We start from the raw sequence: 14,802 nt of genomic DNA, 5'->3' as shown, positions 1-14,802 counted from the left end.
TTTGGTTTTCTGCTTTGAAAACAGCTTTTATGTGCACAGCTGATGACCAGTGAGCACCCGAGTTGAGACTTTGGGGTCAGTGCAAGAACCCGAGGTCTGTGCCATGCTGTGTTTTCCCTTTTAACCCTTTTGCTTGGTTTTTCGAGGCAACAGCCCTGGTTGTCCTAGAACTCACTTCGTAGAGCAGGCTGGCCTAGAACTCACAGAGATCCTCCTGCCTCTGCCTCCCGAGTGCTTTTTAGCCTTTAAAAAAATGTATCCCAGAGTAAAATACTAAATTATGAAATATAAGTGATTAAAGTTCAAATAATGTTAGGATTTTTAAACAAGCTGAACTCGTTATCAGTTAAAAGAATTAGTAGCACTCAAACTGCAGGGTTGAAAGGCTTACCAGATAACTCAGTGTAAAAAGTTAACGTAACTAAAGATGAAAACAAAGCACAAATGTATATTCCAACTAATTTATTAAAATGCATTAACATTGTAGTAATCCGTGGAACAAATTAGGACACACTATTCATAACAAGTCCAAAGAAGAGAAAACAGCGAATTTGCTGATCAGGGGCTGCTCACTGACAAGAACCACAAGCTGTAGCCTGCAGACAATCAGACTGAATTCTCACTGAAATGAAGAGCTAGGCTAGTAAATACAATCCAAGGCGGCAGAAAAAAAAAAAAAAAAAAAAAAAAAAAAAAAAAAGCTCATAGCAAGTTAATTTTGTCTAAAATGACAGCATGTGAGCTTGTAATGAAAATATCTTTGAAGTAGGACTCAAAGTGCAATAGTATCTGATGAACTCTGAATTGTGGTTTTTGTGAACAGCACCCCAAGGCTGTGCAAGCCAGCAACCCAGAACATCAGTATCTACTAGTTAGCTTTCTGTAAGTAAACAATGAAGTAACTCTTAGGAGGGCATTAGCCTTTTCAAAGTCTGTATACAAAAGTACAATGGAGTAGCTGACAGTTAATCAAGTTCTTGTCAAACTGAATATACAAATACACAAAAATTCAAATTCCAAAGTTTTCAACTATTGTAGGAAGTCTTTTAGACAGCTAGCTATCTGAAGCAAATAGCTTAATATCATTTCTTTACTAATTTGAATTCACAAAGTGTTGCTCCACCCCATCCCATACCCTCAGGGCTCATCTCACTGTGTACACCTACCCAGGCTATCCCCAAAACTCACAGTCCTCCTGCCTCAGCCTCCAGAGTGCTGGAAACACAAGCACATGCCATCATGCTTGGCCTGAAAACTTGTGGTTTTTATCTAGTACTTGATTTCAAGACACAGGTGAATTCCCACAGCAGTTAAAATTTGGCTCTACAGCATTATATATTATATATAACTGCAATAAAATATCCCGTTCAGACTGTAGCCAGCCCTTACTGCTCCACACACTGTTTGGTTTTGTTTCCATTTAGGACTTTGAAGCTCCATGACTTGGCCTTCTGACCTGACTGAATTCATTCAGGGTTGCAGAAAGGGTTCCCAGGACAAGTGGTCCTGGACTAGTTTAGAACACTGGGCAGACAACGCCCTGCTGCCGCCCCAGTTCTTGATGGTCTCAGCAACTCCCACTACACAATTCCCATTCCCTCTCTCACTAGCACAATGTTAGCCTGCAGTCTACTGACTTCTCTTATTCCAGCCCTGAGACTTGATAGATCCATTTCTGAAATATCTAAATACAATAGGGACAGGAGGAGTGGAGGGATCCACACATGACAAAACCAAAGCAGAATGGGGTGGCACCTCTGTCATCAACTGTCTCTGCATATCTAACACTGTTCATTTTCTACCCCCCACCCACCTTTGTTTTTTTTTTTTTTTTTTTTTTTTTTTTTTGAGACAGGGTTTTTCTGTATAGCCTGTCCCGGAACTTGCTCTGAGGACCTGGCTGGCTTTGAACTCAGAGAAGTGCCTGCATCTGTCTCCTGGAGTGCTGAGATTAAAGGTGTGCACCACCATCACCTGGCAACAATTTTCTACTTACAGCACAGGAAAAAGAAGGCCAAAGCTACTGTCACCTTTCATACAGATCTAACCAATTCTATCAAGAAACTGGCATGCTCTACTACAAGTATTCTAGTGCTAATCCCCAACTGAATTGTTCACTGCAAAGAATAAACACTTCTACATGAGACTGCCTCTTCACATTCCCTGAGCACGTATATAAATGGCTGCAGCGATGTGGAAAGAATACTGTCAAGGAGCTGGTGAAACCAAATTGTGACACTTGGCACAGAAGCCAACTACAGAAGGCAGTCAATTGGACATGAGCAACTACAGCCCTGTTCAGACCCATTTCCATCTGAAGATGAAAGGATAGGGGAACAAGATTGTCATCACAAGGGCCATTGGCAATCCCCATCTTCTGTGACATCTACTTTTTCCTTGTGGATAAAGGAAATGGGACCACCCACTGACATACAGAGACTTGCCTTAAGAGGGACACTTTTGGTGGCATGTGGGTAACAACCAAGTCTTTATTTATAATGGCCTTTTCTCATCTTCTAACTCTGCTTAGCACCACACTTCCTGGCATCTCTGGCCTCCTTGGCTTCAGTGTGGGGCAGAGACACCACAGCTTCCCTTGGTGCTTTTTTTAGGAACACAATCAAGCAGAACACAGAATTACATTATTTTCTGAGAAACACTTTTGATAAAAAAGGGGCAATCAGAGCTGAAATGTAACAAAGATGGTAATAGAAACACCATAAATTAAACCTGTCAAGGTTATTCAAGACCCCAGCAAAAAGTCAAAGAATTATTCTAAGCAATTTCACCTCAATTACTAATGGGAATTAAAAAATATGGAAGATGTTATATTGTTACCAATTAAAAATCAACTTAATACAGCTTTTCCTCTAGCCTACCAGTTATCAATCCAGTCTCACAGGCATGTTTACATTGTGGGTGCATCCCTATACCACATGCCATTCAAGTGCAGGTTAAAGCAGTTTCCCCCCATAATTCAAGTGTTAAAGCACTGTTCCCTTTTTATCCTTGAGTCAAGGGCTTGCTATGTAGCCTACATGAGCCTCAAACTTAAAATCTCCCATTTCAGACTCCCTAGTGCTGGGATTCAAGATATACGCCATGATCCTTGGCTGTCCCTTCTGAATTTTATTCATTTTTTAAGAAAAGGTTTAGGGGTGTGTGTGTGTGTGTGGGTGAGAGAGAGAGAGAGAGAGACAGAGACAGAGAGAGAGAGAGAGACAGAGAGGTGCCAAGAGGCCAAAGAGTGCATTGAATCCCCTGGAGCTGGAGTTATAGGTGGGCATGTACTGACAGCTATGGGTGCTGGGAACTAAACCTGGAAGTGCTCTTGCAATCAATGAGCCAGCTCTCCAGTCCCTCTTTAATGTTTTAACTGAATATAGGTTACTTCTACTTTTTAAAAATTTACAAAAGAAAAAAAAAAAAAAAAGAAAGAAAAACCATTATAAACTCAAAAACAAAACACCCCCCCCCAAAACACACTTCTGAAAAAAGTAAACACAATAAAAAGCCGAAGCTATTGTCTGTATTTTGAAACTGAAAATCCAAGTGCCTAATGTGGAAGAAAACCAATGACAATGCTCAGCCCATTCTGAAATGAGAGACAAGCTACCCAAGGGTAAGTTCAGAAGGATGTCTATGGAGTTATATAGCCCAGGGTGGTCTTAAACTCACAGAACTCTGCCTGCCTCTGCCTCTTAGTGCTGGGATTAAAGATGGATGCCACCACACTTGGATCTATACAGTTATTCTTAAAGTTCCTTCACCAACACAAATAAAATGGTTTTTACTCCATTTACTCCAATGACACTACTTCAGGATCTGCTTGGAGTGCTAGATCCAAGCTGAGAGGATGTGGATGAATGTTTTACCCAGAGTCTTCCAGCTTGGCATCAACTGGCTTTACTCAGCAGGTCAAATTTATGCCGGAGAAGGACAAAGAAGTAGAGAAACATTCCCTTTTGTAATAAAAGCTTAACACTAAAAAATGACAATAGTGATGAAGGTCATGTGTTCAGGATGGGAGGGAATAATCTTCTAAGTTAAGTTCATACCTGATTCAATTTTGCTTTGCTAGGTCACTCTTATAAATAGCTTATAAGAAGGGCTGGGTGTTTTGAAGCTGATACATCAACTAAATATGTATATGCCAGGCAAGTTCAAGATACAAGACTAAACGAAGTTGTTGTTTTGGAACAATTTCGTAGGTAATTAAATCCTGCTTGGAGGCACAAATACAATTTATTTCAGTGTTCAATTAGGTACTTAACGACATGAAGTAAGAGCTTACGTGCAATAAATGTCATCCTGAGCACACACCAGCAGTAATCCCATACTTACAGAGACATCCCATGTACAGCACTGTTACATCATCCAATAGCTACATGAACACCTATCTGCATAGGTCAAATAGCACTGTGGTCACAGCTGATGACGGAATACTCTAGTAAAGTGCCCTGTGAGGTCATTTCAGCGGCAGCCCATCTGCTCTACAGATGCAGCAGACCATGACCACTCACCACAGCACCTGCAACACCTCAAAGCTTCACACACACACACGACACAGCTCATTTCACATCAGTGAACACATCTTAAGAGTTCCCTTCCTTCCTTTCTTCCTTTTTTAAACAGCTCTGACTTTGGGTAAAATAAAATGCCCTTATATACATATATACAAAGCCTAACCACTAGCTTCTCAAAGTCTCTGGGTCTGGTTCTAAGACATCTTTAGAGAGGAAAGCGAGCCGTTCACTGACTGCCTGCACTGCCACCATGCTTCATGCAGCAATGTGCTTTCATGTGAGGAGAAGCTCGGGCTGCTACTACGGACTATTTCATGTGCATGACCCTGGGTACTCCGAGTCAGTTTAACTGCCCCTGCTTTAGGACAACTCAGCCTAAGCTACCCAGGAAATGTATCCAACCATTTACAAAAACAAGTCTTACATGCACTTTACATTTAAAATTGTGTGTATATTCTTCCATGAGATAAGTACACACTAAAAAATATTGCCCCCAACATAAAAATATATATTATTTCTTTCCTTTGTCACTTATGTATATAAATATTTTACTGAAGATGCATCATTCAAATAAACAAATGCAAAAATTGCTTTATATAAAGTGTAGTTCTCTGCTATTTAGCAATATAAAATGATTATCATATAATTAGTCATTAAAGAGCTAAATTCAAGAATTGCAAACCATTACAGCGATGAACAGTCCCTTGTACAAGAGTCCATTTGGAAAGGAGTCAAGTAAATTTTGTAACAGATTACACAAAAACTCGAGCCATGAATGTACTGTGACACACAACAGCCCCACTTCTCTGGCGCTCTTTGTCTCTTCTGGACAGGATGCCGAACCTACTGCTCACTGTTTGGTGGTTCTTGTTTTCCATTAAGCTCTTGATCAACTCTGTTCAAGAAGAAATACAGATAATTTAAAATAACCACATCACTGGCAACTGGAGGACTTCTTTCTTAAAAACAGCTACTTTTAGCACATATTATTTTGTTACATAAACAAAGCTTTACAAACAAAACAGATACTGTAGAAAGAAAAACAAACATGTATTATTTCCCCCCCAAAACCAGAATTTTTCTAAGCCAACAGTACACTGGCAAGGATACAAGTGTCACTGTTTATGACTTTAGGATACTTTATGTTCATAGCCATAAACATCCTCAGAGCCCATGACTTATAATCCCACTACAGCAGGAAGTTTAGTGGGTAAGACTGTCGAGAGGCACGAACTCTTTCAAGAACGACTTTTAACAGCAATTTAACTATATTACTAAAGTCACCAATGACCGATTAACACATTAAAATCTTGAAACCAAACTGTTTTACAGAATGGTAACTATTTTCTGTAATTCACTGGTACACTGTGTACAAATGACTTCCATTTACAGCTGATTTGGGATGTTTAAAATCACACTGGTACAAAGCAGGAAGGTATTTTTCACACCTGTTCCCATTCCTACAATCACCTGACTATCTGTCAATCAAAAGTAAAAAGTCCTGGTCTGTTATAAAAATACAGTATATTGGCACCAAAGATTAGATACCTACTCCTGTTAAGGTCTACAATATATGGCTAGTGTTTTCCAATATGAACTATTCTTAATAAATAATTGTAAGCAATGCTGAAACATGACACCTGTCTGGCCAGAGACACTAAGCTGTAGAAAGAAACAGGTGAAACATTTAAAAGGACTCTGCTTCAATCCTTAGTTCCTATCAAACACTGGGAACATCACCATCTCTGGGATTCCACCTAATAGATGCCACACCCACAACCACAAGTTTTGTATTAAATTTATTTCTATATTTAAAGTTGAAGAAAAGTTGTTTCTCAAACTGACCTTTCAATGTTAAAGAAAGTTTTATAAAAATTAAATGTTGAAAGATACATGTAATAATGACCCTACTGAGGACTGAACTCAAGCAAAATGGGGGGAAGGGGACCAAGATAAATTTATTTATACACACACACACACACACACACACACACACACACACACACACACCAGGATGAACATAGATTAAAGAGAGGTGAAAATGTGGAAGTGACTCCAAGGGAGGAATAGTTAAGATAAAGTAACTTCGACAGGTTCCAAACAATGAAAATAAAATGTTTGAGTTTCAATTTTTATGTGATGCTTGAATTATTTCTGACAGTTGATCAAATACTAAAACCTTTTAAAAAAGGGAATTGCCAGCACACTTCCTCATCAGAAGCAACTCTTTTTCTGTCATCCTAGCTGTTCTGAAACTCAACTCTGTAGACCAGGCTGGCCTCAACTCATAGAAATCTACCTACTTCTGCCTGCTGAGTGCTTGGATTAAAGGCATTTACCAGCTACCAATTCCAACAAATCATTTTAAAGTCTAGAAGACCATATTATTGATGCTATTTTGAGTTTGAGCCACTCCTCTGACATATACACAGTACTGCCTAGAGAGGAAAGCAGAGCCCATTACCCAAGCCATTGCTTACATCACTTAAGTGAATCTTGGTACTTGCAGAGTACCACACACAAATGGCAAGTTAGGACTCTTTTACATACTTAGCTGAATTCCCACAAAAAGAATCAAAGTCCTCAAAATTAAGACTATACCAGCAAAGGTTCTAACTGGTTCCACAGATGGGTAAAGTACACGTAAATCTCTCATTTTAATTCTTTAGACCATAGTTAGTGACAATTTTGCTAATGTTGTTGGTCTCTTTTTAAAAAATGGAATCTATTATTTTTTTTTTTTAAATAAGATTTATTAACAGTGGGTTAGCAGTGGGTGTGGTGGTAGAGAGCTACAACCTCACATTCAAAGACTGAGGCAGAAGACTGTGTGTGTGTGTGTGTGTGAGAGAGAGAGAGAGAGAGAGAGAGAGAGAGAGAGAGAGAGAGAGAGAGAGAGAGCGCCAAGGCCTTCACTTTTCTAAACTATTGTGTAAGATGGTAAACTATTTTATACTCCACCTTTCATCTTTATGCTAAAACATTAACAAATGAAAGGTTGTTATACTCAAAGCAAAATTAAATTTAAGGTGGAAAGCAGAGTGTTTAACTGTTAAATGGTACATCGAATTTTAGATATTTCATCACATGTAGTTTGACTGGTTAGCACACTATTTAATTTAAGCATATAAAGAAAATCAATGTTGGTTAGCCAAAGAGTATATGCATTGTAAATATAACCATCAACCCCGAGGGAGGGAATAAGTTGTTGGAAAATGTCTGTGTAACTATTTCAAAAGCAAAATGAGAAACAGTCTTTGAAGGCCTGGGATTTTAAATAATGATCCCAGTTATTTCCTTGGGTTCAGCATTGTATTTGGACCAGCACAAGAAGAGCTTTAGTTCCTAACAGGCAATAAGTATTCGAGGAGCTTGGGGTTCACTCTGTAGTGGGCTCTGGGCAACATTTATATTTACAAGTGCTATTCTCTCTGTTTGCCAGCTAACCAACCAGCAGCAGGGTTAGTCTTTGCGATGCAAATGGACTAGTCTAGATGCAACCCAGTCAAGGTGTGCATGTACCTTTTTTGTCTCTTTTTAAACTTTTCTTCTTCATACCTTGGTAGGGAAGAGTTATTTCAGTAAATGCACATTATGAGATTTAAAAAAAAAAAAAAAAAAAAAAAAAAGGCTGAAAGTGTAAGTTTGTAGGCACAACTACAAAATGCTAATATTTAACACATGATGTAGAAAATAAAAACTGACTCAGTAAACTCTGGTTTGGATACCTTTAGGCCTAAATCTGAGACCAACAGAGACAGAACACCTTCCTGTTCCACAGCACTGTGATGCCAAGTGTTTATGTTGACAGTCTTACCAAATCCTTTAGAAGGCAGGTGGAAGTGAGTTGTGACACAGAAAATTCTTCCCTCCAGAAAATAATTAAGACCAAGGTGACTTAAGCAACAATTCATTTCTTTAGCAGTAGAGTTCTTTCAATAACACGATAAACTCATTCTATCTGGGAGAGCAGTATGTCAAGTTGAGAAGTTAACTCTTCAGGCCAGGTCCTTCAGGAAATTTCTCTCTCAGATTGTACACAGCATTTAACATATAAAGGATTCATGACCAGGCATCACCTCTGGTAATGTAAAAGTGCTGATTTATGGGAAGGTGTGGGCAAAGTTTCTTCTACTTCCTTGTTACAAACCCCTCTGTTCTAGAATGCAGAGAGGAAGGGAAAGCATTCCTCTTGTACAGAAACAAAGACAGAATGAAAGCAGGGCAGAGACGTACTGTTTGATGCACTCTGGTATGCCAACATACTCCATGGGAACCAGCTCCGCCAGTTCTGCCAAATTAAAGACGTATCTAATCTTCTGACTGAATTTTGAACTAGGGAAGAAAACACAAACAATTACATCAATATTTCTGATACATGAAACTGACATTTTAATACAAGGAACTTTTTTCTTAAGGGTCCTCAGAAAATTACCTGATGAATGGTCTTGTAACAGCTAGAAGTGTTCGGATAAACCAAGAGGGGTGGACAATTATTAGAGACTTTAGGTTTTTCCGTAATCTGGAGATTTAAGAAAAAAATTATAGAAATTTCTATAAATTATAACACAAAAATTAGACATAAAGAAATATGTACAAGTTTGTAAAATATAACTGAAAAAGTCACCAAAATTTTCATGTAGGTATAACACTATTTAGTTGTAGCATTTCTAAAGAAAATGCATTTGGGAATTTTAACGTCCCCCCTATGCTGTGAAATAAACTATTTCATTTGGGAAAATTCAGTCTTAGTCTGCCTGCTTTCAAATGTCTTCCAGTACATCCAGTGGTACCCAGAGCTGTGCAGCAGAAAAAGAGCTCATCCAGAACATAAAAGTAAGGTGTTTTTTCTGTTTGAGTCTGGGGACAAACTGGCATCTGTTTCTAACACTGTGAAAAGCACTGACTTGTAAGGACAGGACGTAGATGACCAGAGGAAAGAGCAAAGGAGCCACTCCCAACTACCTTCTAGAGATTCAAAAATCACAAAGGATAACTAACATGTTTGCATGTGAAAGGAAACCTACTACCGGGCCTGAGTAAAACATCTGAATCAGCTACTGCAAAATCAAACCATTAGCAAGATTACAAGCCCCACTGATGTGGACAAACAACTCACTCTCGAGAGAACACACTTTTAATATCTTCTCTGGGCTAGTATCTTTAAGAAACTTGAGAGTTGGGGAAATAGCCTTGTAGGTGAAGTGCCTGCTGTATAAGCATGGGAACCTGGGTCCCACTCCCCAGAATCCAGGTAGAAAAAAAAAAGAGCATGGTGCCGCTGGCATGTAATCTCAGTGCTGGGACTCAGTAGGCCCTAGTTTAGCCTCATCAATGAGCACCAGGTCTTAGTCAGAACTGTCTAAAAAACAAAGTAGGTAGTGCCTGAGTTGACCTTAGGTTGAGTCCTGGCTTCCACACAGAACTTGTGCAAAGCAGTACAGGAGCAGTCTCCACCCTTTCCCAAGATGAGTAAGAATGTGTTCCAAATGGAGGAAGGGTGGAGAGCGACCTTAAGTTTGGAAGATTTAAGTCACTCTTACTTAATAAAGCAGGAGACTCAAGTTATTCTCCATGACATTGTACAATGTCATCCTTAGAAAATAAAAACATTAAGAGATTGATGAGTACAACTGAAGAAATATTTTAAAATGGCAACAGAAAGTATACTTTAATGAAACTACTATTAAAATCTCTCAGCAAGTCTACATCACCGTCTATCAATCTGCTGGTAGCATCTCCTCAGCCATCCCAGACTGGGCATTTTCCTTCGAGTTGTCGCACCGTTTAAGTAAATGATCATGTAGTTCTCTGCTACCAACAGCTCTAAAGTGCCAATAACATATCTATAAAAACAAATTAAGTACATGTCTTAAATGTCACCATTCAGGACAGAACTAGGCTTCCAAATGAACACAATTCCTTTCTTTCCTCCACAGTGAGCACAAACACCTATGGTAGATGTTTAAAACACAGCAAATCGGCACAGATTCAATCACTGTGTGGTCAGAGGAAAGGCGAGATGGGACATGGCACACACTGCCTTTCTCTGAGCATGCTTCAGGGTGTCATGGTAAAAACTGAGAAACTACACTAAGCTGAGAAAAAGAGTGATTGTGAGGATGCAAGAAAACCATGAGCACTTTTCATGCCGGGTCTCCAGGGAGAGATGTAATTTAGATATACAATTGTGAGATGGCTGGTTACCTTTTTAAACAACGTCTTTCCAAATAATGAAGTTGGAACAGGTAAGCTATACTAATTTCAAAACATGTTTCTTCTATAATCAATAGTTTCATAATGCCAAACGACAGACTTGGGGACTCAGAAACAGGGTATACACAGGCTAGAGCTGTCATGGAGCTGCATCCCTAGTCCTTTTTGATATTGTGAGGCAGGGTCTCATTAAGTTGCTCAACTTGGCCCTAACCTTGATCTATATGTAGTTCAGATGGGCCATCAACTTGTGATCCTTCTCCCACAATATTCCAAATAGCTAGGATTATTGTACTATACTATCAAGCTGGCTTCTTTCTAATTTTTACAAGACTTAGTTCACTAGCATAAACTATGAGTCTAATAAGCTCAGAATTCTGTTCAAACATCTTGTTAAGACATACTTACTTAAAGAGATTGTCCATCAGATATCTATAGTTAGGCTGACCACTTTCAGGCATAAAACAGACAGCAAATACAACAATGGCATTTAAACCATCCCCATAATAGCCTGAGAAGAAAAAAAAAAAAGAAGGGTAAATAAAATCTTTGGCACAATTTTATGCTGAAGGGTTGTAATTTTTAATTGTGTGTGTGTGTGTGTGTGTGTGTGTGTGTGTGTGTGTGTGTGTGAGGGGGGGGTAGGAGGAAGTGTAGAGCTTCCAGATGAACAAAGATCATAGGGATGACCAAAGGATGCATCTGGCAAAGTAAATTAAGTGGGAACAATTTCATACGAGAAAGAAAAGCTCACCTGGCCAGTGTTGGTACTTGAGGTTATACAACATGTTTTATCCAGAGTGAACTACATTCTGATAATGAAGATGCTGACAGTTATTTGCACAGCACCTGGGAGAACTATATGGTATAGTCAGACCAACAGAGTGACAGTGTGCAGTTTCATAGCTTTCTGACCGACTTGCACATCTCCTAAGGGAATGAACTATTTCTGTGTGTCCCATAAATAAGCAAAGCGGGTGCCCCATTCAACATGCGGAATGGACAGTGCTCCACTTAGGTAGATGAGTCATGCACGAAGTCAATGAGAAACTGCAGTCAAAGCTCAAGGGGCGGCTTGTGCCGACAGTGCAGCACCCTAGTCACACACCAAACTGAACAACTCACAGCTAGTGCTGCCACAGATGCACAGGTGCAGTTTATTTTGACAACTAAAGATTCGGTGATGGAGAATAAAATAGACACACATAGATGAAGCTCAAAAATATGCAGAATGACAAGTAGTGCACACCACGTGACTAGTGTCACATGGACTTTCTTAAGAGGCAAGGCTGACTATGGAGCAGTTTATGAGTAGTGGCTTTTAGAGGGTGGACTCACTGGAAAGGGGTGTAGAGCTTCCTAAAGAAAGTGAAATGTTCTATATGAGCATGGATTATGTCTATGTGTGCATATATGTACATATTTATATACAATGAGAGACATAAAAGCTTTTTGTTTGTTTGTTTTTTTCAAGATAGGGTTTCTCTGTGTAACAGCCCTGGCTGTCCTGGAACTCACTTTGTAGACCAGACTAGCCTGGAACTAACAGAGATCTATTTGCCTCTGCCTCTTGAGTGTTAGAACTACAGGTGTGAGCCATCATGTCCAACTGACATACAAGTTTTTGCTGAAAAATATCTATGTATTAAAAAGTATAAATGCTTACAAAGGATTCAAGAAACTAAGTCCTTTTGAGAAATGAACACATAGGGTGAAACTATTGTACATTTAAAACTTACAGTAAACACATAAAAATAATTTTAAAAAGTTCTGTGTACGGTGCCTGCAGAGGCTATAAGAAGATATTGGATCCCATGGGACTGGAGTTGCAGATGGCTGCGAGCTACCATGTAGGTGCTAGAAACTGAACTTGGGTTCACTGAAACAACAGCCAGTACTCTTATCATTGACCCATCTCTCCAGCCCCTATGTAAGTAATTCTTAATTGTCCTTTTATCATTTTACTTCAAGTCTTTTATATCCCTGGGGCTGGAGAGCTGGCTCAGCAGTTAATAACACTGACTGCTCTTCCAGGATTCCCAGCATTCACATGGCAGCTCAAAACCATTTCTAACTCCAGTTCCAGGGAATCTGGTGACCTCTTCTGGCCTCTATGGAGACATGAGACACACAAATGGTGATGTTCAGGCACACATATATGCAAAATATTCATCCACTTAAAAATAGTTAAAACAAAGCAAGACAGATGGTAGTGGCGCATGCCTTTGATCCCAGCACTTGGGAGGTAGAGGCAGGTGGAGCCTTGTGAGTTTCAGGACAGTAAAACCCTGTCTCAAAAAAAAAAAAAAAAAAAAAAAAAAAAAACCAAACCAAAACAATAGCCCCAAACAAAATAAACAAAAATCCTTTTACATTCTTAAAATGACTTGAGAAATTTTCACTATTCTTTCAATCCCCAGCTACATTTCCTGACAGCCTTTAGATCTTTAGATTTGGGGCATTGCATCTAAAGATTCTGAGCATCCTCTTATCCCTTACCTCCATGGCTAATAACTTTTTTGTAGGGTTCGATTGCCTTCATATCCACCCTGTGGTCCTGTTCTCCAATCCTGAACATGCGCCAGCGGCGTCCATCCTCTTTTTCTTCTGTGGCTGTGTATTCAGTAACTGATCCTTTCCTAATGACTTCAGTAGTTTTGGGTTTGGGAAGATCATCTGTTAAAATAAACGGCTTTTGAATCACAAATATTATTTACAAAATAAAAATCAAAACTGTATGTTAACCACTTTACTATCTACATTATTTCAAGTTTTTCTGTTTTCTTATGGGTGTTCTGCTACACTCCCCAAACTAACCTCACACTCATGGGCTCAGTCCCCCAATATGTGGGAGAACACCACCACATCCAACTATTCACAAAGGATTTTCAGTACACCAGCTGAAATTATCATCCACATAACAAGAAAAAGCTTGTTCTTATTAAGGCCAATTTAAGTCTTTAAAATCAGTTTACCAGAACTTTCTACTGCCCAATTCAACAAAGCACCAAGTTATAGTGCATCACTTACAGGAGGCTTAGGGAAGATAGGGCCATCGATATTTTTTTTTCCCCCTGACAGGGTTTCTCTGTATTGCTTTGGAGCCTGTCTTGGAACTAGCTCTGTAGACCAGGCTGAACTGGAACTCAGAGATTCACCTGCCTCTGCCTCCCGAGTGCTGGGATTAAAGGCATGTGCCACCAACGCCTGGAGCCATCAAGATCTTAACTACACTGGCCTCGAATGCCTTCCCAGATCCCATTGAGGACAACTGTTCAAGTAACCATCCGAGAGCCAATCTTTTTTTTTTTTTTTTTTAAGCACATACATTAATTATAAAACACTGTTAACACAAGATAGAAAGTGGTTAACTACTCAGTGATAATTTTATTTGATCAGTTTTATAAAGCAGATATGTACTTTTCTGAAGAACACATGCAAAAATTTACACAAATTAACACTAGCCAAAGCACCATTGATTGCGAACAATTTATGTTTGCAGATTACAGTTTAGTTGATTTAAAATGAAGTAATGATTTTCAAAACTTTAGTACGATAGTCCTTACCAAAAGATGGGGGGAGGGAAAACCTACTGCATGTTAGTTGTTTCCAAGACAAAGCTGTTAACGGAAAATATCCTTCCAGGCAATGACTACAGCAGCATTAAGGAGAGAAGAGACAAAACACACAGGCAGAAAACTATTTCAGTGTCTGTATAAAAGACTTCTTCTTACTGGGCTGCTTATTGAACCAGTAAAACAGGGAAGAAAAAAAAAACTACAGAGTATCACTCGTTACCCATAAAGTGTCTACTGCTTTAAGTACAGTTTTGATGTAAAATTCACTTTAAAGATGAAACAAAAAGGTTATTAACATTTGTCTAACTATTATAACCAACTACTGCTTAAGCACATAAAGCAAAACAAACAGCAATGCCTCTGAACACAAAGTAATTAGAATGGTAATATCAGATTGGGGCCGAGCACACACTACTTCAAGGCAGCAGTTTTACAGGTGCAGCAGTCCTCAGCAACTTTCCTGCCAATTCTTAGGTATTTAT

At 39.1% G+C, this 14,802-nt stretch overlaps 1 protein-coding gene across 4 annotated transcripts in view; it reads right to left on the bottom strand.

The window, feature by feature from the left end:
- Nucleotides 1-447: 447 nt before the first annotated feature.
- Bnip2 (BCL2 interacting protein 2) overlaps nucleotides 448-14,802 on the bottom strand; it is a 216,625-nt gene continuing 202,270 nt past the window's right edge. For 3 of the 4 annotated variants that reach the window (XM_051197873.1, XM_051197875.1, XM_051197872.1), the window contains exons 5-11: nucleotides 13,242-13,418; nucleotides 11,151-11,253; nucleotides 10,241-10,372; nucleotides 8,962-9,048; nucleotides 8,763-8,861; nucleotides 8,049-8,084; nucleotides 448-5,421 (exon numbers count right to left, since the gene is read on the bottom strand). In XM_051197873.1, the coding sequence (XP_051053830.1) occupies nucleotides 5,370-5,421; nucleotides 8,049-8,084; nucleotides 8,763-8,861; nucleotides 8,962-9,048; nucleotides 10,241-10,372; nucleotides 11,151-11,253; nucleotides 13,242-13,418 (686 nt within the window). In that variant the 3' untranslated portion in view covers nucleotides 448-5,369. The remainder of the gene's footprint in view (nucleotides 5,422-8,048; nucleotides 8,085-8,762; nucleotides 8,862-8,961; nucleotides 9,049-10,240; nucleotides 10,373-11,150; nucleotides 11,254-13,241; nucleotides 13,419-14,802) is intronic. The other variant, XM_051197876.1, reaches the window with a different exon arrangement.

Source organism: Phodopus roborovskii, unplaced genomic scaffold (assembly GCF_943737965.1).
Source record: "Phodopus roborovskii unplaced genomic scaffold, PHOROB, whole genome shotgun sequence".
Lineage (NCBI taxonomy): Eukaryota > Metazoa > Chordata > Mammalia > Rodentia > Cricetidae > Phodopus > Phodopus roborovskii.
This window is presented reverse-complemented; position numbering and strand designations above follow the sequence as displayed.